The 27,271-nt window shown below is 36.7% G+C and overlaps 1 protein-coding gene across 1 annotated transcript in view; it reads right to left on the reverse strand.

The window, feature by feature from the left end:
- Positions 1 to 24,839, reverse strand: part of htra1b (HtrA serine peptidase 1b) — a 36,539-nt gene extending 11,700 nt beyond the window's left edge. The window contains exons 1-3 of the mRNA XM_084434514.1: positions 24,233 to 24,839; positions 15,424 to 15,526; positions 13,500 to 13,704 (exon numbers count right to left, since the gene is read on the reverse strand). Of these exons, the coding sequence (XP_084290640.1) occupies positions 13,500 to 13,704; positions 15,424 to 15,526; positions 24,233 to 24,692 (768 nt within the window). The 5' untranslated portion in view covers positions 24,693 to 24,839. The remainder of the gene's footprint in view (positions 1 to 13,499; positions 13,705 to 15,423; positions 15,527 to 24,232) is intronic.
- Between the last annotated feature and the right edge of the window lie 2,432 nt (positions 24,840 to 27,271).

Consider the following 27,271-nt stretch of genomic DNA (forward strand, 5'->3'; position numbering starts at 1 on the left):
TAAAATCAACCTAGGGTCCTTTGCACCATGACCTCGAGCCAAACACCCCCCAGGCAGAAGCCTTTTTTCCCTTGGTCTATCATTATTAAAGTTAGAGCTTATTTAGAGATATCAGTCGAATGGTTTAGTGCAGGAGCTAATGGATCCTATGATGTATCTCGTAAATTACCCCACTAATAATGCCCAGAATGGTACCAAACTTCTACAGTACTACAAATAGGTTCTGTACTCATAAAACGTGGCATTGGAAAGTTTATAAGTACATCAGGAGTTTTTTAAATAACACTTGCCTGATGGCTTATGCTACCACTAACCCGGACGTCGAGGTCACTTCCGTGATTTGGGAAAAGCCTGTAAAAGTCCTAGCAGAAAGCAATGTATAAGGATGCAGTGTAATTATATTACATGGACCAATTATAATTCACTGTGGGGTGGAGCAGGTTCGGGGCCGACAGCCGTGGGTGCGGAGCGAGGCTGGTGGAGCGAAAGCTAATGAGAGACACCTGTGTGACATAGGGCCTACCAATCTCGAATCCCTCAAAGGAGCTGCGGAAGGATACATTCACCATTAACAAAAAAGGTCTAAAGGGTTAACTGAAACTCTAACAGAGGGTACAAGAGGACAAAAAAAACAAGCCCATATTTTTGGAAGTGGAGGGAGTATGGGAGAATGCCTGCTGAGCATTCCAGGCGGTCTTGTTTGCAGATGCACAATCAATGCTTAGCTAAAGATAACATGCTACTGTTCTACTCCTTCACTCACTCCCACAACCTCTGACTGCATCTGACAACCTACAATCATGCTCTTAAAGCCAGCAGGCTGCGTCCTGCACCAAATCTAGCTTTGCTAAATTTAGTCTTCAAATGATGTGCTTTTGTGCTAAAACAATATGCGTTATATATGTACCGACACCGGTGCTAAACACAGATAGACAGAAAGACATAGGCCTATTAGTGTAATTGTCCCCTTCTCCTAAATTTGAAATACAACTTGCCACCGACTGGCAATAGTCTTGTAACAATGCTCATACTTCTGATACCTCCTTAATTTTTAAGATGAAATAAGTCAATGCTAGCCTGACGTCGTCATACTCAGATTCTAGTCAGAATATGAGTCTGATACTGCTCCATTGGGCTGTGATTATGGGGATGTTTCAACTGAACCAGGAAATAAAATGTCTCTGCACTCAATTGGATAGACCTACAACCAATCAGAGCAACGGAGTAAATGAAGTATGTTCTTCATTCATCTTTCCGATCGACAAATGCCTTGATCGCGGTTCTCTGTTCCTCTTTTAAAATTAATGCGCTGTCGATATATTCTATAACAGACGCGATGGTGGAATCTACACATCTCAATTCTCCAGCGGCAGCCATCTTTGTTGTAAACGAATTCAACCCAAGCGCTCTTTGGTGACGTGGATGATTACGTTACTGTTGATCATCTGTCCATCATTGTATAAAGCCCGCCCTGACATTTTGATTGGTCCGAACAGCTCTGGTTCGAGCATAGTTGCTCCACAACGGATCAAGTCCAGACTGAACATCCCGACCTCAAATGTTGTGGGCGGGGCTAAGTTTGGCTGGCATCCAGGCTAAGGCTAAAAAAAATGATTCTTCAAATAATTTGATGGGTCTTTAATAGGGATGTTCCAAGCTGATCTCAAGGATCGGTATCGGGGTATTTTTAACTGAACGGTATCAGCTCTACTAAGCCCGATCCTTTGTTATACCTTAGCCGCAGGTGTCGTGCAGTAGGCGGTATGCACCTTCAAGTGGGTTTGTTAGCCGCCATTAAAAGGAAAAGAAGAAGCTTAAATGTGCTTTTGTGAATGTAGACTGTTGGTGCATCCCAATTCTCATACCATGCGTCCTAAATAGTATTCGAAAATAGAATTAGTACATTCCAAATTGTAGTATGTTGAAATGAGTGTTCCAAAGATACCCGGATGGTCTACTATTTCCGGTCAGAATCTGAAGTGCAGATCGATGCGCACTCTAACGGCTAATATTGCTCACAACCCATCGCGCGTTGGACAAGGATTCGGTAGAACTACAAACATGAGTGATAAGTGTTAAAAAACTACAAATACTCAACTACAGATACTCAATATTCAATGACTCGGACCAGGTCAGGGGCACAAAAAAACTTGATCGGGGGCATCCCTAGTCTTTAATGATGAGGATTTTTCTTCACTTTGCTCTAAGTCAGGACTAAAAAGAGATGTTGAATTTCTGCATCTGCCTGAAATCTGATACTTTACCCTTGCTGACTATTACGCAAAAATCATAGGAGAAATGACATTTAGTGCTGATTGTACTAACTGAAGTGCTGAACTGTGCAAACTGGTGAAAGGTGATCAGGTGGTTATGTACAAACATGAGCGGATAAGTTACAGTAAATGATGAGCAAGGGCTCCTTGTGAAGTTTTTTTTTGTTCCTCATTGGCTTGGCTTGCTTAGTTGGGGACATTAAATTTAACATTTAATTTAATATTCAACAATAATATTGATCTGTCTGCATTGACACTTTTATACATGAACTGAACTGAGCTGGATGATGACATCACGGTTTACTCCAGAGCGGCGGCTATATATATATATATATAAAATGAACTAAATTAATAACTTTTTAAAACAAAAATGAAACATCACTGAACTTACTTAAGCTGGACTGTGACGCTATTTTCTTCTGGAAACAAACTTTTTATCTCTGTAAAGCTGCTTTGAAATGATCTGTATTGTAAAAAGCACTATATAAATAAATGTGTGATTTGTTTATTGTTATTATTTATTTATTCATACATTTATTGTACTGTATTCATTTTTTGTCAAAAAAGCATGCTGCGAGAAATACTGCAATGGGGATAGCACATTGCATTTATATACAAAATATATATTATAAATGCAAATACTAAATTTGATGTCAAGATAGTAGTAATGTGACATACTGTATAGCTGTATATAATATTTACTGTACAGTATGCAGAACTGTAGCATAGCTTTCCATTCCAAACTCAACCATAGTTTATCTAATCTTTATCTTTTAGGTGAAGCTCAAAGGGAACACAAATAAACAGGGCATGTTTTGGAATCAACAGATTTGAGCATGTTGGCAAAGTATGGCAAGTATGTACGGTTGTCTCATACTTCCATCTAATCTTGATGTTTCCTCTGTTCTTTAAATTTCATTTTCCATCAATCAGCTAACAAAACAATATTCAATGATCGTTCTACAGGACGATTTAATCAGCTTGCGTCGTCGTCTGTTAAAGTGGAAGCGGATTTGACGACTATTTCATTAAATCCCTCTAATCTCTTTACAAGTGGATCATTGATGTGAATTTAGAAAGCTCTCTGAGAAGAGAAAACAAACTACTACTGCCAGACCCACAGAGATAAATTATCCCAACTGATGAGTCAGATTTGACTTCCACAGGGCAAAACGACTGGCCCGATTTCAGACAGCTTAAACTCGATGTAAATCCAATCTAAACTGATGGTTTGACTGTTTGTCTCTTGAGTAGCTGAAATTTTAGCCTATGACTCAGTGTGTTCAACAGCCTCAAGATGTTCCATCTTTTAAGGAAGGGGTTACTGGGAATTGCTAAATCCAAGCAAGTTTTCTTTGAACTCTTGTATTATGTTAAAATTCTGTGTAAGTCATTATGTTATGGGTCAACTGGACCCTATAATTGGAAACAATACAATTCACAAAAAAATCAGTATACCTTTACCTTTAATACTTCTCACAGATTACCAAAAATTTTTGACTTTATTTGCATTTCGATTTCCTGAAGCTCAAACAGTAGAGCATGGTGCTGACAACGGCAAGATCATGGGTTCGAATCCCAGCAAAATTCACCATGCATGAACTGATAAAAATGTACACCTTCAACGTAGTGTACATTTCTTCTAATTAAAATATCTGCAAAATGCATAAATGTAAATACTCTCAGAGGGCAGTTGAGAAACTCACATAACATTATATTTAAATATATTTTACTTTTGGGTCCTTTACCCATGATTTTATCTTTTGCAGGCATGCACACAATTTCAAGAAAATGAAACTAGGTTAACCTGTATTTCCGACAACTCCAAAATTTGTTGCGGGTCAAAGATTTTTAATATACCTGAACATCAGATACAAGTAAATATGTTCACAGCTCATCAAAAACCGGTCATGGCTATTAACCATTGTTCTGTGAAACTCAAAAGATGAACCTTAACCAAACCCCTTAAAAGCAGCAAATGCATTCTACGTCGATTCAAATCCCCCTAAGAGAGGGTTGAGTGGTTACACTAACAGACTAAATGCCACAAAACTTTAGATTTCATGTGGTCCTTAAAGCTATTCACCTTAAACGCTCAGTGTATGCTGTCTGGAAACATCCTGGAAACAAATTTGAAAACATGTAAAACTACAGGAATATTTTTTAATGCTAAAGAAGTTCTCTCAGCCCACCCATAAAGATGATGAGAAAAGCATTCACATTCTAATGGCATTCTCCCTGTCTTAGCGTGATCTGAGCATCTTTATGAGATTTTAGCATGGCGTCAATTGTTAATTGGTTAAAACGGCAAAAAAAAAACGAAAAAAAAACCTGAAAAGAAACATCATTGGATAATCCAAACTTCATCCATAAACATATTGGATGAGAAAGCTGTTCTGTAAATAATTCAATTGTTTTGTAACGGCTGTTGAGTCAAAAGACACATGATATGAATACATATTTATTGTGCGCAAAACCTCCATCTAGAGCAAATCAATCCCAGCTGGATCTCAAACATCTTCTCTAAAACTCCTGTGTTCTGCCAGAAAGAGCAGGAATCTTCGACTGGTTCTTCCTGTTCCACAGCAACCGTAATCAGATTCCATTGAGCTGTCACAGTCACAGTCACCCTGCCAAAGGTCAAACTGACAGTTTAGACGTTTCTGACTTTGGCTTCATTTATATTGACAGACATGGACTGTTTATGCCAAGTCTTAGCTTTGCCTTTTAACATCACTTTTTTACAAAGTAAATTGCAAGGCCATCACTATGATACAGTAGATGTAAATGCCAGAACACAATTCCCTGAAGATTGTTATATATATTCTACTTTAAACATAAATTCACTTTGACATTTCAAAAACATGGCTCTAAATCATCCATTTATCACAATTTTTGAATGACACACATATTTGTCTTTGCAACAAGGAGTCTGACCCAATTTTGGTGTCTTGTCCCATCATGGAAAAAGGCAGCAAAACTGCTTTCTTGGAAGACAAGACCAAACCCTTTCAAATATGCGCTGAAATAACCCAGGATGAATGACGACTGCATGACTGCCAGACTTCATCTCTTAATACCCTGAGGGATGCCAAGACTCCTTGTATGTCTTTGAACTGGCATCGATCAGCTTTGAGTACAAAACTGCCCATGTGAATGTTTGCAGACTAGTTTTGTGGTATGCATTAACCACTGGAAAAATACGTACATAAAAAGAATTCAATGACAAATCCAGCTGCTGTTTACCCATGAAATGTTTACCCTCATTTGTATGAGCAATTGAATGCCAGCAGTGAGACATTGAAGGGCTCTCTTTCTTTGCTCTGATGAATCAGGAAGATGTGTCTGAGCAAGACCTCTGCATTACATGGGCCTTAACCAACACCAACCTTAAAAACTGACCCAGATTTTAGAAAACGTGACCTCAAAGTCAGATTTCCGCTAACAGTGTCTTGTTAAGAGCAAATTGTGAAGAACATAAGGCAAGTTACGACAGTGCCAGGATAGCATGTTGGCGTTGCAACTGAGCAAAGATCATCTTCAAATTATCGTTTCAGTGCATTGACATGAATTCCTTGTTATTGAGACAGGAATTTTGCCAGCAGGGCTTCCCAAATTACCTTTAAGGGGAATTCCAGACAGACAGAACAATCAGTCCCAAATGAAGTTGGATCCAGCCAAACCCAGACTCATTTTTTAGTCTGTGCATGTAAATGTGCAGTGGCCTCAAAAAAGTATTTGGACACTTGTACCACACATTCAATTCTCACACATTTCATTGTCTTATATATCAAGTGACTGACGTCTGCAAACCAAATGCTATAACTTCAGAGTTAACTTACGTGTTCTGCATCATTTTTGCGATTTATATTAGTACTTTTAATAGTTGTGGCAGTGATTTTTATTGGATGTATGAAGTCAGTTCTTCAACCTACTTTTTATGAAATATTTTGCTTATGTTATGTTTGTTTAAAATATACAACAAATATATTTTGTACTTAGTGCAATGGTATTCATATATTTAAGTGTCACTGCAGGTATGGGATTATGATTAAAATCACATCAAACTCAAATGTAACCAGTCCTACTTGACCCGCTCTAAGAGGGTTTCGAACCGGCGTCTCGCCCGCATCTTGAGGAGAGTGGAGTGAGGTTTACTCGCACAGCTCTTATAGCTTGGCTCCGTTACATTCACCCCCCTAAACCTCACTCCCATCCGGATCACAGCACCAAATGTAACCGATCCTACTCAACCCGCTCCGAGCGGGATTCGAACTGGTGTCTCCAGCTTGGAAGGCGGGCACGCTAGCAAGGACGCTAAAGACCCCAGTCACTAGCGAGCTTCTTGAATAAAGGGGAGTGATGTTTGCATGCACAGCTCTTACTAGGTTGCCTCCGTTACAGTCACCCCCCTAAACCTCACTCCCATCCGGGTCACGGCACCAAATGTAACCGGTCCTACTCAACCACCTCCTAGCAAGATTCGAATCGGCGTCTGCGGCATGGGAGGTGGGCATGCTAACAAGGATGCTAAAGACCGCAGTCACTAGTGTCAATCGCTAATGTGCCTCTTGAGGCCAGCGAAATGAGGTTTACTCGCACAGCTTGTACTAGCTTGCCTCCATGACACAATGTTAAAATCGAAAATTACATAAATGCAGACATGTAAGAAAGTTGCATTAAATTAATGGAGACATGTGCATGCTGAGGCTGTCATCAAACATCCCATCAGTGTTAAACACAACTGCAGAAGGCTGTACATCTCAGCTGCCGTTTTGTAACTCCTTAATGACAGGGGCTTCCCTGAGACGGTAGTAAATTACAAAGCACAGAGTACTGTCAGGCTTGTTTTTCTGTTTATGTAGTCTTCTAATAACATGAAACTACTAATAGCGAACATATCCCACATCAATAAGCATATCCCGCAAACTCCAAAATCTGAAAAAACAAAGGGCCCAGATGAGACCAGATTGAACATAGCCTTCTGCTGTGGTCACCAATACATAGTACAAAGAAATGAGTGACTTGCAGCTCAGGGTTTTACTCTAACATACATACAAAATCTTGTAATTTAATAATTTTTCAAACTAGATTTTACCGTTTCCCTGGCAGTCAGAGAATGTGTGGCATTGGCCTCTTTGGCTTTGTCCATAACCCATCCTTGAATCCCAATTACACTCAATCAAAGTCCATTTCAAAACAAGTCAGTTCACTCTCTGTGTTGATTAGCTCATTTATTTGGGAGGTGGAACTTATTTTACCAGACCCGCCATTTTGGGCTTTCAAACATTGTGGGCTTTTTACCAATCTCTGACTCTACAGAAAAAAAACTGTAAGTGGTATTTGACCTTGCAGAAAATGACAATACTAAGGTATTGGTGGTTTACTTAGAGTTGCTAAGTGGTTTCCAAGGTGTTCTGAGTGTTTGCTACTATAGGTTGTTCTGGGTGGTTATATACTGATACAAGTCACTAGGATATTCTGGTCTATAGATATGCCTCAGGCTATACTTCAATATTCTTTTTGCAGTGAAATATTTACAGATTTTTATTTAAGAATAACTTTTATATTGTTAGTAATATTCCAAGACAAACACTTACTGAAACAACTAGATTTACTTGATTATCCATTCATAATTCTTCTGAAAAATCATGCTAAAAATTGAGTATTAATACATCAAGCTTTTGAGGAACGTTTATTTGTACATATTTGTACAAAGCTTTTATACTAAAATTAAACATCTGACTAAGACATATTATTGGGAGATAGAGTAACAACTAATATTTATATGCATTTTATGTCAGCAGTTGAATGATGAGATAAAATGATCTTTTTTCTGACTATTATTTCATATGTCAGGCTTTACAGGGTTTACAAGCCACATGATATGAAGTATCATTCATGTCCTCAGCACAAATAGTTAAATGGGATTAGAATGTATCATGTTTTGCACATAGCTGTGATTCTTGTGCACCTCTGATATGATAGAAATCTGTAAACCAGAACTTCCTGAATGTGCATGACTTCACTAACAACCATCTTACAGATCTGTCTATTTCATCTTCGAGCAACGGGTTTGGCAGACAAAAGAACAGCTGTGGAAAAAAGACAGCCGTGTGTACTCAGTCCTAGAGTGGAAATACATAGAGTACACACACACCGACCCTCAAGCCAATATTTGAGTTGTGATCCATTCAACATTCATACATACACTGATCTTTTAGAAGTACCATGACCCAGATCTAAATGAAGACGATCCAGTATTAGTCATCCTTACCAGTTATTTCTCCTCACCCCTCTCACCCTGATGTGGCCTGTCGAGACCTGTTTTTATGCGATACAAACTGGAACTCAAAGAGTAACATGCTCTAACATGCTCCACTGGAATCTGTTTTCCTCTGCATATCTAGAGGGTATGCTTTTCTCATCGAAGGTTAGACCTGTTTCAAACATACGGAATCTGGAGCAGGTTATAGCAGCAGCAGGGTAGAAATTCTGGGGCCTGGTACAAAACAACTGAACTTTAAAAAACAACTACCTTCCCAGCAGGATCGAAACACACTGAGTACCACCCCAAAGTCCCTAGTTCCTTTATGGCGGGAATACCATCCTGGCTTTAATACTAATACTCTCGAGTCTCAATAAATCTCGATCAAAAGAGTACAAGTAGGCCAAATATACTTCGACATTTCTGTCAGTATATATCAAGTGTACTTAAATGTAATTTGAAGTATATTTATGAGAAATACAAAAAGTAGACTGAAAGCATCCTTTCTTATTTTAAAAGAAGTATTATAGCACACTTAAATAAACTTTATTTTTGTAAGGGTCATAATAAAGACTGCCTACTATAATCTTCTTCTTTGTACGTGCTTACCACAATTGTGACTTATATCTACTTGCATTACTGACCTTCTCGGACTAATACTGACAGATAAAAAATCCTGATACCAATAAGAATACCGATACTGTGCATCTCTTAGCAGAAGACACGATGGACAGCAGATTCTGCTCTGGACAGAAAATAAAGGGATTTCTGGGTTGCCAGACATTTTTGTGATTTATAAAGATGAAATGTCTATCAAGTGAGGGCCATTTAGAACTATATAAAACTTGGTATCAAGTGGGATCACATTTACATCAAAATGAACCCAAACTTCAAGTTGAAGCTATAAACTGCTAAAATCATGTTGATTCAGTCAGATTTGCTAAATAGAATGTGTTTTGCATGCCTAACACTGCAGGTGACACTTGCATTGAGCTCAACAGAAGGATTTTTTCAAACAAAAGATGAGTAATTCCCTACATTATTTTTTGTGGCTTCATAAAAACATACAGCAAAGTTTATTTTGTGCTAAGATTCTTTATTTTCTGCTGATTTCAACTAATTTAACTCTATAATGCTGCTTCTTATACTGAATGAATACTGCAACATGTTAATATGAACGCATAAAAATGAACACGTTGTTGGGTGTGAATAATTTGGTGGGGATAAAAAAGAACAAGAATCAGATTAGATCAAGAAACACAGAATGAAACCTTAAGAAAGAACAGGTGAAAGTGCAGAAACTAGGCCATGATTTGGTTTTCCAGAGAAGGGATCCATTGAGAGCCTCTTGACATTTCAAATAATCTGTAATGAGTTTGGAAATTACTTCCGTCCAAAAATAACCAGACTAACAAGGTGGTCACCGTAACAACCCTGCACCATATTTAAAAACAGCTTGAATGTTTTTCATGTCTGTTCTGTCAAATCGTTTTAAATATGAAGAGAAATTCGGATATGGAATTCTCAATGGCGACAGAGACATGAACAAATCGACCAAAGTCTGGCATGAAACTCAAGCTGAAAAGAATATGAGACAGTTACCCAATATAAATTATTCACAGTACGGCAGTGACTAAGCAGAAACTGAGCCAGAGAGGGAGGAGTTATGCATGAGAGTCCGGGAAGGAATTATAGAGACGTGGCACTGCTGTCGGCCAGAACAAGAGCCAGTAACTGTTACCAAACCATATCAAACAGTAACACCACTCCTATTGTTAAGTAAGTCAAGTGTCATTAGCTTTCTGTGTCACTACTGCCTAGGCATTTTCAATGCGTTGCAGTCCTTGCGTTAAATCTGAATTGTAACTACATACCCTTTTTCTTTACCACAGTACACTATTATCTGAAGAGATGATGTGCCATGACAATCGAAAATATTTCTTGACACTTTACTTGAAGCCTTTATATAATGCATTATGACATGGATAGTTTTGGTCCTGGATACTGATTGGTCAGTACAGCACTTCAGTTGTACCAAAATACACAACATATTAACAGTATCACACCGTTTTTTTTAAGCGGATAGTAAAATATTAATGAAATAAAAGGGCACTTAAGCATACTTAAAGAGTAAAAGTTCACTCTCTTTTTATTTGACTATGATTAACACTATGATTAAAGTGTACTTTTTTAATAATGTCACATTAAAAGCACTATATAGGTCACACTTGATGGTCCACTTTAGACATTCTACTAACTGGTAACTTTGCAACTACATGTCACCTAACTCTCATAGAGTATTAGTAGACTGTCTGCTTTATATATCAGCTAACACTTGATAGATCCCCAATAGACATTCAACTGACTATAATTAACTTTGCAATTACATGTCAACTTATTCTACTACCCTGAACCCTAACAGTCTACTAAAGTCTACTAATACTCTAATCAGAGTTAGTTAACATGTAGTAGTAGCAAAGTTACTTATAGTTATTAGAATGTCTAAATGAGATCCTCGAAATAAAGTGCAACCCTATACTAAAGCATGTTATACTTGAATGTAATTTTAACTGTATGTCATTCAAAGTTCATATATTTTAAATGTACTAAACCACAACTTCATAATTACAATAGCGTTATTAATAATATATTTAAATACATGACAAATGTCAATAAAAATGACATTAAAGTATATTTTAGTTGACCAAAAATGCTTGTCAGTACATTCGGCAGTATTAACTATTTTTCAAAGACAATAAAAAATTATTATAAATTTAGCCTATAATACATTTTCATTTAATTGTAAATAACATGCAATTAAGTGTCTGAAAACATTTCATTACGTTCGCTTCTTTTAAAGTATATTATTTCCATAATTCCATATTATTTCCTTAAAAGAGCTACCTCTACCTGATCTTATGAAATGTCGTTTTTTTTGGTGTAACCTAATATATTTATGTTGATTCACTAATGTTAAATAAAAATATATATATTTGAATTAAATCAATTCATTTAGATGTTACCACATGAAGCATTTTTTAGGATGGATGACACTTTATATTTCAAAGAAAATTTGAATCTGTTTATTGTGTAGTAGCCCTTTTAGTAAAATCATTAAGGTGCTTGAGACTGCATTGTATTGTAAATACAGCACTGTTCATGTTTTACAATCAAACTGTAAAATAAATTATATTTTTTATAAATAATTTCCAACACATTTATTATATGTTATCATACTTACTTATTCAAGTTTATATCAAGTATAGTATAATGCATTACAACACAAAATTGGTGGTGTTCATGCTGTAATGCACTATATTTTTTGAAGGGATAACCATACAAATGCATTATAACATATTATAATCTAAAACATACAACTGATTATATGTATTAAGAACTATGAGCATTGTAAATATCTTTATGTGGCTTATTTTGTAGTCTACTTATACAAGCTTTTAGGAACATCTTAACATATTTTCTTTTGATGACAAATCCCTTTTTTTTCACTTCAGTATGTTAGCACCCCACCCATTTAATGTTATATAAGCAACTCTAATCAAATCCTTGGGTCTCGGTACTAATTGCTGTAAGTCAAAATGGTCTCTTCATGTGTTTCCTGACCTTGCCTGGGTGTGGAGACATGCTTGTTAAGTGGAGCATTTCAACACAGTTTATCTAGATCTGTCTCTCTTACTGGTACAGAAGTGCCTTCCTTTAAGACAGGGTCATTCTTCTCTGAACCAAGAAAAGCATATTTCTGCCCACTTATATGCTTATTCTGCAAAAATGGGCATGAGACAACACTGATGTTGGGGCAGCCTCTGGGGTCAGGCATGATTTGCTATTTTTAAATTCATTGCTGAAGACATCATGGAAACAATCTCAGATGCTAATTAAACAAGACTAAGCATGTTATCCATATCTCGAAAGCAAATAACTAAGGCACCGATCCAAAAGTAGTCTCTTGAATAAGCATTCTACCTGAAATGGAACCTCATACAGTCAGTAACTGTCACTGATCTGGAGTGCTCTACATATGTCACACGAATATGGTGTGGTCAAGTCATGTTGGAAAGTTTACAGTTATAAGTTGAACACACATATATGTCAACACTAGTAGCAGTAATTACAAGTGGGAAACTCTGAACTTTCTTCAAGCCCAGAGTTTCCGAGTTCGGCGCGCATCAGTGAGAAAATATGGTGAACGCAATAGATTCAGCATCTATATTGACAGTAAATTTGCTGAAATAAATGTAGTTTTTTTCATTTACAATAAAACTAGTAAAATGTACAAAATACGGTAGTATTGCACAACTACGATATAATATATAACAAATCAATCTAAAACATAAGATTCCCCCCATAATTTTGTAAAAGTATTTAATTTATTTAGAAAAGGTACATCGCCATCTTTTTCAAACCAAAGTAACTTGAACGCACTGACATCGTAATTATGACTTCCCAACTTGTAAATATGAATTTCCCAGGAGGACATGAAAGCACCAATAGTCTTCTTACACAAGGCGCATGGGGGATTAGCAATTGATTTCAACGGAGTTTGGCTTTAGCTTGTTGCTAAGCTAACTATGCGACACGAACGCACAAATATTGGGAAAACTGTCAATTGTTTGTAATATATTGAACTGTTTTAAGCTATATTTTCGTTATTGAATTCATTTAAATTTACATTTTTAAATTGACATTTTTCTTGCATCATGCACCATCTTTTACCATGCATTATGGAGTTGGATTCTCCATCTAATAATGCCCTAGAATTTGGGCAAAAAAAGGTATCTTGCGTTAAGGATCCTCCTTAGTACAGGAAGCAACGCCTTAAAATCCTACCTATGTAGGCAGCTCACTAACTTTTGGAACAGATTGAGAGTCTTAATACATATGTGGTATCCAAAAGTCCTGAGTGTGACATACTATATGAGCAGGTATGGACAGGTACTCACTGGAACATCTATCTTGATGAGGGCGATGTCTGCTTTCTCATCCACGTCTTTGATTTTGGCGTCATAGGTGGCACCAGTCTTTAGCTCGACCTTCACCCGATGTTTGTTGGCTACCACGTGAGCATTGGTTACGATCAGACCATCTTCAGACACCACGAAACCAGAGCCGCTGGCCACCGCCACTTCCCGCTTGGAGAACACCATTCTAAAAAAGATTATTGATATATTAAAGATATATTGATGAGAAACCCTCTTACTTTCCACTGAGTAACAGCAAAGAATGATCGTCACTCAACATCTTTGATTTAACTATATTTTCCAGCTAGACTTGAGGGCAAGGAAGAACTTCCTCTGACAAATGATTTGTGGAAAACATAATGGTTGTTATCCAGATTTTTCACCGCACTGCATGATTTCAACAGCCTAAAATTTAGGTCGGGTGTATTCTACATTCCAGTCTTATGCAATGATGAAGATATCATGATGTTTAAGAGAGAGATCCAATCTAATCTGTCTACAATGAAGTGGAAAAAAACATCCAATCCGATACTCGTTATTACAATAATATATAGAATAGCAATGCTATTCTGTATATTGAGGATAAAACTTTGTGGAACATGCCATAAAAACATTTTTACGAAGGGCTTGACACTTCAACTCGCACAACATGATTTAGCCATGAGTAACATATTCCTGGAACAACATTCTTGTCAATCAATCCTAGGTCAACCTACTCCAAAAATAAGAGAGAAATAACTGGTTGATAAGAATGTTGTTTCGGGACCAATATGGATGTAATCACACTTGGAAGAAGTCATCTGATATTGATGATAGAGGCCTATCAAAAGACAAAAATAAAGAGGGAATATCTATTTTTTCCCAGTGTTGACTCATAAAGGCAAAGAAAGATTAAGAAGATCCACAAAATTGAAATTGTCCATGTTCAGTATTAAAAATAAAGGTTCCAAGAACCACTTTTGTTTTCCCTAAAGAACCTTTCAAAGAAACAGTTACAAAAAGAAAAACTTTCTTAGGAAGAAGAACCTTTTAATAATCTAAAGAATCTTTTTCCACTGTAGTTTCCATGGATGTTAAAGGATCTTCATGGAGCCATAGATGCCAATAAAGAACCTTTATTTTTAAGAGTGTTGTGTTAAAGGGTGTGTTCAAACTTGGCAGGTTTGGTTCGATTAAAACAAACTGCGGTTAAACTGTTAGTGCGGTTCATTTGAATAAGTGTGAACGCTGCCATCCAAACCCCTGTGGGCACCAAAGAAGTGGCTTCCAAATTAACTCTGGTGTGGTTTAACTGAAAAAATGCAAAACAGACCAAAGACATCTAAACAAAGCAAAACAGGACCTGATGTGACTTGATGTCACAAGACCCGACCCAAAAATTATAGAATGCTTAAGCATACCATTTTTTCTTGACATAGGAGCTATGTTGCCCATTACAGTTCAGTACTGGCATTGGAAATGCCATCTCCTTGCAGCAGATCTTCATTTGTGTGCAATGGAGGATTTCCTGGTGCTGTTTTGACTCCTTTACACATTTTTAGAATCTCTTTGCAAGTTCTCAGCTGGTAAAACACCATCATATATACGCACATACAACGAGCGCATTTAGCCCAGCGCACAGCATTGTGTTGGATGTTCAGTAAGTTCTGTCACAAAATATCCGTCATAAAAGCCGTTTTGTTTGTATGTTTTGTATGTTTTGGGTCAGTGTTAAAAATGAGAGTGTGAACGATAAGCAAAGCAGGAATAAATGTATCATTAAATTTTTTGTTCTCGACCAAAAATACTGGACCAAAAAGAAAATGGAACTACAAGTGTGAACACACCCAAAAATAGTCCTGATAAAGATGTCTTCTTGGAGACATGAGTTCATCGATTGATGGAGTGTGGGATTCAAGATACATACTTGCGGAACAGCTCAATGTGAACCACAGCTGGAGCGATCTTCTCCACCACATCAGCTATGAAGTTATATCTGTGCCGGAGACTATCTGGATTGTCCTCTTGGCCTGGAGAACACATGGCAAACAAAGAGTCAGATTATATGGTACGGCAAATAGACTGTGTTAAATTCAACCCAATTATTTTTAAACAGAATCGAAGATAGTTCTAATTCTTATCATTATTTATTCCAGGACTTGATTATGGATTGCGCCAGTGGTGTCAGGAGGACCAAGGTCCTCAGTGCATGGAGCTCAATGGCCGTCCCTGGGGCAGGGTCCAGTGTGATTTAGGGGAAGCAGGCCTCCCCTCGTTCCAATTGCCGTCACGTTCCAGGGGCTGTAGGGGGTATTGGGTCCCCCTCTGTCCGTTCGCCACATCTTTAAGCGTGGGGCCCGGTGCGGCCGCACTAGTTGCACCACCAGTTTCTCCAGCTATAATGTCAGCCTACCAAAACCACAACCTTAAATTTTTTGGCCAATTTGTAGGGGTGTAACGATTCCCTCATGTCACGATTCGATACATATCACGATACTGAACTTACGATACATATTATTGCGATACTCCAAGACATATGGTAAAAGGTTAACAAAAAATGAACTGTTGATTAAAATGTTACATTTGGTATTACAAATTGAAATGAAATGAATGGAAATTCATTGGAAACAAATAGGCTTGGACTTGGTTCTGGTAACCCAATACACAGGACAATGGTGACACCAGAATAAAAAAAAAATATATTTTTACTTTTTACTTTTCGTTTCAGCAGAGTAAAAAGTTGATTTTAGTTATTCAAGTAGATAGGTATTTTAACATTTTTCACTTAATGAAAAATACAGTTATACATTGTAAAACATAAAGGCATCCCATCATACCCAGAAACACCATCACAGTATTTTTACAGTGCATTTCTGGCAACCACAGTTGCCATCTTTTCACCTTAAATTTAACGTGATATGTTTTACCTTGTATAGTACTTACAACATAATGAAATAAATGGAAGCGAAAAATTGATTTGAATTGAAATTATTTCATAATATAAGAGGAAAGAAAGATTGGTGTGCTGCGAAAAACATGAAACTAGCACAGCTATGTATGAATGTCTTGCCAGGAGACAACAGTCACTTAGAGTTTTAGTTTCATTAAACAAAAATATTTGACCACAGACAGAATGCCATGATTTCTCAAACAGGAACCGGAGAGAGCTATTCAACTAGAATTATTCCATAAAACACCAGCAGACCAAAACTTATAAAAAAGCAAAAATGAATAACATGATTGTGATTTTATGGGAAACAGAGGTCGACTTGTCTAGGCAATGATGCATCCTTAAATTCACAGGAAGTCAGAAAGTGCTTATAAAACTTTGGTCTGAGTCAAACCCTTTTATAACTTTGCACATGTAACACTATCTTTTACCTTGTATAACCCTCCTTTCACAACATCTGCAGGCACGCACATCTGCACTGCCCCCTTGCCCATGTTAGGTAGCGTGCTATTGGTTTCTTCCCTGAGGGTCTGTGTACAGCTCTGTATATCCACTGTTTGAAATCCCCGGTGATAAATAGATCCTTGACCCAAAACACCAAAATGTTTATAACCTTTTTTCTTTTTCTTTTTTCTGGGAGATGCTTGACTATTTGGGTTATAAAAGAGAGTAAAACTATAATGCAACACAGATGGGTAAAACGACATTGCACGCTTGCCAAACCAAACACCGCCTACAACATTATATATCTGTTGTCTTGTCTCCTATTATGAATTATATCAGATGCTAGCTCATGTCTTTTCTTAATGACACTTGGCAACCTCTGAGAAAACCCTAGTCTTCTAAGTTGAAAATTGGTTGTAAATAGGAATTATATTTTACTGTTGTAGAAACACGCTGCTAAAAAAGAAAATTGTTGGCTTATATAACTGATTGCCATTCCCTCCAGCACATCCCATCATGACTCTGGAATCTTGATAATGGAATTGTTTTTCCTCCCTCATAATATGGCTCCACATCTGTAGAGGGGTTAGCATGTTTAAAGCGAGAGAATGTTTCATTTGTTATATCATAGCTGGCACAAAATGTAACACATTTATGCAACCCACATACGAGTCATGTTTTATGTGAAAAGTACAAATAATGATTTTATATGCTTCAGGGACACTGGGAAAGGTCAGGAAATGGCCACGTGACATCTGCTCTTTGCATGTGATACTTTAACAAACTGAAAAGAAAATGTCGCAGCTTTCATAACATTTCATAAAAAGCCCTCCGGTGTTAAGCATTATGGGTTTAAACTCTTTTTAACTAATTTCACAAATTCATAATTCGGTCTGTTCCTAAAAACCAAGTGAGTAAAACAATGTATCTTAGAATGTGAAAACAATTTGCCTTGTGATGCTGTTTATGTTCACTGTATTATTGTTATGTATTTTATGTTGTTATGTCTTTCCTTGTAAAAAAAGACTTTAGCATACTTTAAAAAAAGACTTATTATGGAAAAAATAAATAAACTTAAATGTGACCTGAATGTTTTTGGAAGCTTAATTGCAAGTTATTTACAGTTAGTTGTAATTGCAATTACAGATTCAAATATAATTTTTTTTGACCCACTAAGAATTATTTATTTGATTTCATACCTCTATTTTGTCTTTGAAATATGGTTAATGTAGTGTACTGTGTACTGTAATGGTAAACTAAAATATACTTCAATTTTTTTTCTATTGAAAACTGTCATGTTTTAAAATATATTAATTATTACTTGAAATTATGAAGTTGCAATTTAGTACATTTAAAATATATGAACTTTAAATGTCACATTAAATGTCACATTAGTTAAAATTCGAATCATGTACGTTATACTTGTAATTTAAAATGTACTTTTAAACATTTAATTTGACATTATTACAGTGCACTTTTTAAGTGTGTTAAGTAGTTATAAAAATGAAGAATTGTATGATAAATACATTTATATCTAATCTGTGATTTGATAATATGGTTTATTTCTGTTATTTTTGTTTTGGCTAGTAATTTTACTCTTTATACATGCGACAGATACCGTTTCTTCATACTAAAGTTATGTGTCATTTTATGCAAAATGATGTGTCATTTTGAAATGATATGAAAATCTAGAAGCACAGATGTATCTAGATGTTTTCAACGAAATCAATAGTGTACTGAGAGAGGAGTCTCTTCAGACATCCCCACAGTCATTTCCATTTCAGAAATGCAGCGGCTCTGTGTCCGGAAAATATCCCTTCTCATGCCAGATGAGAAGTTTTCCTCAAGGACAAATCACATTGGGAAATCAGTGAGAGTTAGTTGACATGTCGCTGCAAAGTTACTTATAGTTTAGTAGAATGTCTAAAGTGGACTATCGAAATAAAGTGTTACCACTTATATTATCTAAATTAGATCAGTGTTCCATGTTTCAAATCCTCAGGCCCATTCCAACATTGCAACTCATGTATTATCTAAAATTCTGAGTTTCCCTTTTGTAAATATGACTTCTATTGGTCATTTAATCTTGGAACGGCAGAGGACAGAACAGCAGCATGCGTGCTTTAACAGAACAATATTGTGCGCTGTTGCGGATGCTAATATAGTTATATTTATAGTTATCGTTCTTGGAGTGAACAAGTCTTTACTTTCTATAGTGAAAATTATACGTATATTCTACACCAATTTTTTTTTTCTTCAGTGTAAGCAAAATCGTTTCAGACAGTTTATACTGTGCTGATATGACATAAGAACCCTCACAAATTTATCCTGCGTTATTTTGTTGTGAAACAAAGATCTAGTATCAAAGATCTTTGATGGCCACCAGACTACTGTGTTTGAACATGTTTCGGATAACAGCTAGCAGGCTATAAATCATGTGGAAATTCAGAATTCAGAAATTCCAGGTGGAATTTGGGCCAGTTCTTTTTATGAATGGGGAAACTGTCGTAGATGCACTATGCAAACAAACAGATGTCATTAGCCTCATGTAAACTCAATTGTGTCATCATCGCTGCCTGTGCCAGCTATAAAGGATTGCACATAGACTTAAGAGACAGTTGTGATGTAATGTCGTTTGCGTGCTATTACTAGATCGCATCCTATTGGCTTAAACAGAGAGATGATTCCTTACCAACAGTAGCATGCGTGCAGCCACATGTTTTTTTCATCTTTCAAGAGCACAGTGTTAAAGATGATGATTATAAGTGAAATATTTCTTGAAGCTTACATGTTATGGTTGGTGCAGTGGATGCCATGCAAATGGACCAACCAGGACGAGCTAGGAGCACCAAATCACCACTTTAAATTATTTTTTTAATTAATTGTTCTGTTTTTATCTCAAATATACAAAAATTGAACCACTAATAATGTAGTAAATCTGTAAATTATAGAAAGTGATAAGTGAAAGTGAACTCACTCGCTCGTCACTTCAAAATACAGTGTGAGTTACGTTAACAACGCTATGAGGCAAAGAAGAACATGATGAATGGAAAGAGGCACTTGCCAAAAAGCAAAAATGTAACAAAAAATTAAAGTGGGGACATAAATACCATGTTACTTTTTGTTCTCTCAGCCATGTAAAGAATGAGGTTTGTCTAGATAGTGTACATAAGACTGCTTCAGATTACAGATCTGCAGCTATAAGTAATTTGAGTGCTTAGGAGCAAATGAATAGCCTACATGTATTCCTGGAAATAAAAATGTTTTGCAAGATATGGATTTTTTTGCAAGACAATTAATTATATTGTTTAGTGAGACTCTTGCATGGCATATGCATTACTGTAATATCAAGCAGCCTATTGTTGTATAAGAGCAATTCATCTAATTTCTCAAAAATATAATGTAAATCAATTTATTTTCTTATTAAAAACCCCAAGTCAAAGGGAATTTTATATATATATATATATATCACCACTTTTATCATCCACTATGCTGAAACCATCCAATCTATTAGAAAGGTACACCTCTCCCCAACAAGTGGTTTGAGGTATCATTTGGGAACATGTGTAGTTTAAAACTTACTTATTGTTCAGATCACTAACCATAAACATGAGCAATAGTAATAGTGATGCCTGACTTAGCTTGTCTTATATTTAGAAGCATTACATTTACTGTAAAGTGATTAAAATGATATCTATAAATCATGTAATATCTGACAACTATAAGTTCAAAGTCTAATGAAGTCTAATAAAGTTAAATGATCCCAGAGGGTCCATCATTTCTAAAGCATATCTGCCCTTTTCCACGTCAGTGGTATTTTGCCTGATCCCAGAACTGCTCTGTAGGCGTACAGTTCTTATACTCTGCATGCCACCATCTGAGATTGGGTTGTGGTATGCATTTCCTCCTCTGATGCAAACTCAGCACTTGGGGCAAACCAAAGAGAGTGTGTGTTGGCTTTATGCAGCATAACACCCTTACATCTACTTCAGCTTATGTTTGAGACAGACACTCTTTTTATGTAGTCAGTGAAAATCCACAACACTGATTCTCCTGCTCATTAAAATCACCATTAACTCAAAATTTGATGTCTGTCAGCAATTAAAGCCAATTTTTTTTTTTTAGTTCGGGGAATTTCAAAACCATGATATCACACATATGTCCTTCATGGATCATTTGGGCGTACTATAATGTAAGTGTTTGGGCAAGACCCCTAGTCCTCTCATCACAGGGGCATTGACATCATTTAAGGGTGTTTCTTCATCTATGGGCACTTTTATGTGCCAGAAGTTGGTTATATAAGTTGTTAAATAAAGTTTGTTAACATTTTTACCATGCCATTGTCATTTATTTATCAGGCTACTTTTCAAATACTCTTTGTGTATAGGTTTTATTGTTCCTTATCCATGTTATCCAAAAAAGTTAGTGTACTTTTCTACCATAGTGCGCAATAGTATCAGTGAAGAGCTTTAGATGAAATATGAGGAATGTAATGCATGGGGCGGGGGATTAAAACATTTATTTTCAATGTCAAGGCCACTGTAATTTCTTGAACAAGAACATGTGGATATTAAAACATGCAAACTCAGAGCGAGGGTTTAATTTTGAAATTGCGATGAACATCACTTCACATATTTAGAAACATACTGATGTATTCTCTTGTGTTGGCGTAGGTTTATAAATGATTTACGTTACAAATCTGGTGAAATGACGCACGTTGCGTTCCAAGATGAACGTTATAAGCAACCTAAACTCAACACATGCAGAGATGGCGTTTGTTAACCAAGCTGCTGAGACGTGCTCCACGCATGTAAATGAAAACAGTGCAACACTTCGCAATGGAACAAAGCGTGGCAGATTTTATAAGCGTTACCAAATGCACGTTATTTGAAACCCAAACAAACAGCAAGGTTACACATACTCAACTCCGTCATGCTGATATCTCGAAACAGCTTTTCACCCTGATGAAAAATATCGTCACGTTTTAATATCGCAGGATCGCATGGCACGAGATCTCGTAACACCCCATTATTGACTTACATTAACATTTATGCATTTGGCAAACGCTTTTTATCCAAAGCGACTTACATTGCATTTCAAGGTACATTTTTTATATTCTTATCAGTTCTCAGTTCTTGCTTTCCCTGGGAATCAAACCCATGATATTAACGTTTCAAGCGCCAACGCTCTACTGTTTGAGCTACAAGAAAGTTAGGACTTAACTTTATTATTGACCTGACTTATTAACTTACAATCTCAGGTGGTATTTTAAGTAAATATATTAGGTTAAAGAGGTTCAGCTGACAAAAAAGTTGGGGAATCCCTGCATTGCACCTATATGAAATTAGGAGAACTTGTACATTTGAATGTGTTTGAAAGACAAAAGTCTTCCAAAGACAGTAATACATGATTATGACTCACTGAGTGATAATTCAAATAATAATTAAGGAGCTGATTATAGATTTGGAAGAACTTCTGAATATATGGAAAAACAGCTCAAAGACTGTAAAATGTGACCTAGATCTGGATCCTCAGAGAATAGGTTTCTTAGATAATGTCCAGCCTCAAGAACTCCAGATGTAGATTACATCATGTGATGGGAGATGTCTTGCTGTAATAGCTTTGACTGAGTAGAAACAGAGTTTTGGCTGTAGATCTTAGATGAACTGTTGAGCAGAACTTGGGTGCATGAACACTCTTGACGTATAATGCTATTTTTGGCCAGTCAAACGGTGACCGGAACAAAGGTGAGGTGATAACTTAAAGAGCCAAAGGGAAGACGCAGAAAGCCGGGTTACATGGATTTGTGCAGACTGCGCCAGGCTTGATTTGGAAATCATTATGTCCAAAAAGGTCTGGAAACACCTAATTAATCACATTGGAAGAGGCTTGTTCAGTGTGTTCAGAAGAACAAAACAAGTTTAGTACATTATAGATCCATAACTAAGCCTAGTGCTGTCTGTTGCCTAACTTTGACCACATACAAGGGTCCAGGTGTGGTCAAATTTCCCATAATCCTGCTTGATTTCAAACTCCGGGTCTTTTTTCAAACTCTCACCGGATCTTATCCATGAGAGCTTTCTGTACTGTCATCCTTAGAAACTTACCAAAATGGTCTTAGATGGTAGCATAATGTTACTGAATACTTTTTGACTCTTTCTTAAGGCTAAATGTGCTTTGATTGCATTTCTGCTTTATGGATAACAATTCTGGGGAAATGTTTGGTGGAGTTATGATGGGCCAGATCCCTTTGAAGCACTGGATTTATGGAGACCACACTGTCTGTTCTGAAACACTAACTTTTTTTGAATTTACTTTTCCTCCTGCAATTCCAGGAGAATCTGGATGAACTACGACTGACTCCTCTTTCAGGGAAGGGTCCGGAACTCTTCCTTGTGTGGTTATCTGCTATGTGGATGTGTTTTTGCACTCTATTCCAGTATGTTTCCAGTGCCAAGAATAAATCCCGGGCTAATGGGGCTTCCAACGAACTGGCGAGATCTAATAAGCTTCTGTGTTTACCGTCTTGAGAAGGAGCCAGTTTAAACCACGCAATACCAGATTCTGAGAGTCTGCCAGCACTTTATTTTTTGGGGAAAAAATTATTTTCTAATTATTTAGTAGACGAAATGTCAACAAGTCACATTATATTAGCATTTTATAAGAGAGGGTAGGCATATGTAAGGATAACGCGATATAAGCATTATAGGGCACATCAGACACTTTTATTAGACTTTAAGGAATGGATTGAATTTAATATTCTGTCTGAAATAGCCTACTCTTGTGTTTTGACTATTCAATTCAATTCAATTCACATTTATTTGTATAGCGCTTTTCACAATACACATAATTTCAAAGCAGCTTTACAGAAAATGCATGAGTCCACATACAATTTAGAGTGATCTGTTATCAGAGGTAACTGTCTAAATTATGTATTTCAGAAATGCGCATACAAAATAGCGAAAAAGGTATTAATTTAAACAATGTAATAATTTAATGCAGAAACAATGAGCTCACTGAAGTAATGAATACTTGTTTGTTAACAAATGATTATGACATTTAGAAAAATGTTGCATTGGTGCACTATACTGTATAGCTTTGACTTTTCTGCAGACTAAATCCCTGCATCATTAAACCAATGCAATGTGATTTAGAGTGCACTTAGCGAACTCACAATAGTAAGGAAGCTTAGCTCACTACGTTTTCACATAATAACACCCAAGAATGTTGTTTAGGTGTAGGCAGCTCACTAGTTATGGAAATGCCGTCAAAACTCTCTCCAATCTGAGACTCCTAAAACTCAGTCTAGGTAGGCAGCATTCGTTTTGAACGCCAGTCTTACCTTTCCCGCAGGCTCCTCTCTGGATGAAGATGGTGGGCGGCTGCTGGAGTTTCTGCGCCCGGTTACTGACTCTCTTGAGTTCGCAGATGTTCCTGTAGGACACCCCATCACTCCCGCATACGGGATCAGGGCTCTTACACACGCACACGCCGGTCTTTCCTCTCCTCCTCACTGTGGTCGTTGTTCCGACCCCATCGGACACAGCGCACTCCAAACCCTCTCCACACTCCGGGTCGCCCAGTTTCCCTGTCCCGCCGCAGGGCTCATCCTCGCCGGCCGCGCACACTGGGCAGCAGTCGCACTGGTCCAGGATGTCTCCGGCCAGACAGTCGGCCGGTGTGGGCGGACACAGACTCTTATCGCAGCGCTCCGGACAGCCGATCACATAACGCTTAGAGATACGCGCATCGCACAGCAACGGCACCAGAATAACAGACACGCATAGAACCCACAGACGCATTTTAATATTAGTTAATATTATAGGCTAAGTAAAATCTCTTCAAGTGACTAAGTTATGGAATGCGTCACAGGACGAATAAAAATATAATGCTCGTAAACTTGACAGAGTTTGTTGTGCTGTCGAATACCCGTTATCTTGCGCTTAAATGAGAGACTTTATAAAGCTTGAGGAGTATAAACAGCAACGCCGATTGGTTGGGTGTGTATGACGTCAACGATGTGGGTGGGACGAGCTGCAATGGTGCACAAATATTGTGGTAACAAATCCCATGCAGAGATTCAAAGAAACTTAAAGGAATAGTTAACTTCAAAATGAAAATTCTGTCAGCATTTACTCACCCTCAAGTTTCAAACCTGTATGCATTTCTTTCTTCTGCTGAACACAGTGGAAGATATTTTGAAGAATGTCAGTAACCAAACAGTTGATGGACCCCATTGACTTCCATACTAGGAAAAAAATACTATGGAAGTCAATGGGGTCCATCAACTGTTTGGTTACCGACATTCTTCAAAATTTCTTCCACTGTTTTCAGCAGAACAAAGAAATTCATACAGGTTTGAAACAACTTGAGGGAGAGTAAATGATAACAGAATTCTCATTTTGAAGTGAACTATTCCTTTAATTTAACCAAGAAGAAGAAGAATAAAAACCCACCCAAAATCTATATTCTGAAACCAGCTTTCAGAGGATTGAAATTTTTCAGTTAGAGTGTCTATATTTATTAAAACGTTATATAGAATAATAGGAACATGTGTATGTTATTTATAGTTGCAAATTACATTGTGTTATATTTCATTAGCCTATATATTAGTACATCATAGGCTATATTGTAGAAATAGGCTATAGGCCAAAATAGTCTTTGGCTAGGCCAATTATATTTAACAGTAAATAATATACTGTTAATAAAAGAGTAAATAAAAACACCAGGTTCCTTTAAAATGTTGAAATATATTTTTTGAGTGAAAGCAAAGTTTCTCAAGGGAATGCAAAGGTTTTGCTATAGTGAACACAAATATCAATCAAAATATGATTTTTCTCCCATCTCATATTTGTAAATAATAGGGAAGAATGGTTAACATAACATTATTTAATATAACATTATTAACATATTTTTTTCTTGAACAGTATGTGTCTTTATCATTGCAAATAAATTGCTGCCTTTATACAGTATGTTCAACACGATCTCACGATCGATCTCAAAACTCTTTTTGGCGTATAAATGATACGAGAAATATCATTCGTGCTATAGATATGCACTTTCGTTAGGGGGTCCATCATGATTTTTGAGTCCTCGTGATCAAAAGTGTTTGGAATCCCTTGAGTTTTATAATGAAGGTAGATTTTAGCTGAAAGGTTGAGTACTTTTCATGAAAGTTGGTGCAAGTTGCTGGATACTCTTCACTTCACAGCTCTGGTTAATAAAATTGTACGATATATAGTCATTCTAGGCTAAACACTGATCCAAACTCATGCACTTTTGTGTTTAGCATTGTGGTCAGATGCATGAATTTTTAGATGTGTTTGTCACAGAGTTGCAGGTCCAAGCTGTCCTCCCATGCAGCTATCTGAAGGGAGTTGCTCCAGCATTACGGGAGTGGATATCCATCATATGCTTTGCTTACTGATCCTAGGCGACATGTAATATTTGTGCCTCTGGAATTTGAAGTCATGACTTCCTCATGGGGCCAAAATACGAAATGAATAGAAATCAAATGTGTCTCGTTAGAGGAATTTGCTATGGCTATTATGCTAATACTTAGCGATTTGTAGTTTTGTATTATATTCTCTAGAACCGAGCTCTGTAACTTTCTTGATCAAGATCAACTCAATTTGTAATTATGTGTCTACAAAAGAATGAGGAAGAAATGTCTTCTTGCTGCACTTTTTTCACTACGCCAGATTATTTTTTATTTATTTTTTACACGTTTATGGACTATTTTTAATTTAGGAATATTAAATTATAGAAACAATTAAACAATTATTTTAAACATGAAACTAAAACCACCAGTAGTTAGTTGCCAGTCACTGTCTTAATGATTGAGTCATTGAATCATTCTTTCAACTGATTCGTTCAAAACAGCTGATTCATTCAGGAATGAGGCAAGTGGCTGTCTTTGTGAATGGGTCATTGAATTATTCACTCAACCTATTCGTTCAACAACTCAGATTCATTCATTCAACAACAGAGACTTGCAATTGTTCTGATGTGTGTGTGTGCAAAACAGATTTTTTTTTTTGACAATTATTGTTTCTAGAATATAAGTCACTTAATATTAACTTCTCTGACCTGTTGTATAAAATCAATATCATATTTGGAATTGTACTGATATTTGGGAAAATATGTCGATATAACTATATAATTTGTTATAAATATAAACTTACACAGGCATTTTTGGCCCCCACATCTTGAATTTTGGGTGCATGTTTTTTTATATTTTAGTGGATTTTTTACACTGCTGGATAACTACCCACAACATTCTAGAATTGTGGTGGTGAGATTACATGAACAAGCAGCACTCACATTTTCTTTACAAACTAAATGCTAATGCCAAAATATCCACTTTAACGTAAGGGTATGC

Source organism: Rutilus rutilus (genome assembly GCF_951802725.1).
Source record: "Rutilus rutilus genome assembly, chromosome: 16".
In the NCBI taxonomy this organism is placed as follows: Eukaryota; Metazoa; Chordata; class Actinopteri; order Cypriniformes; family Leuciscidae; genus Rutilus; species Rutilus rutilus.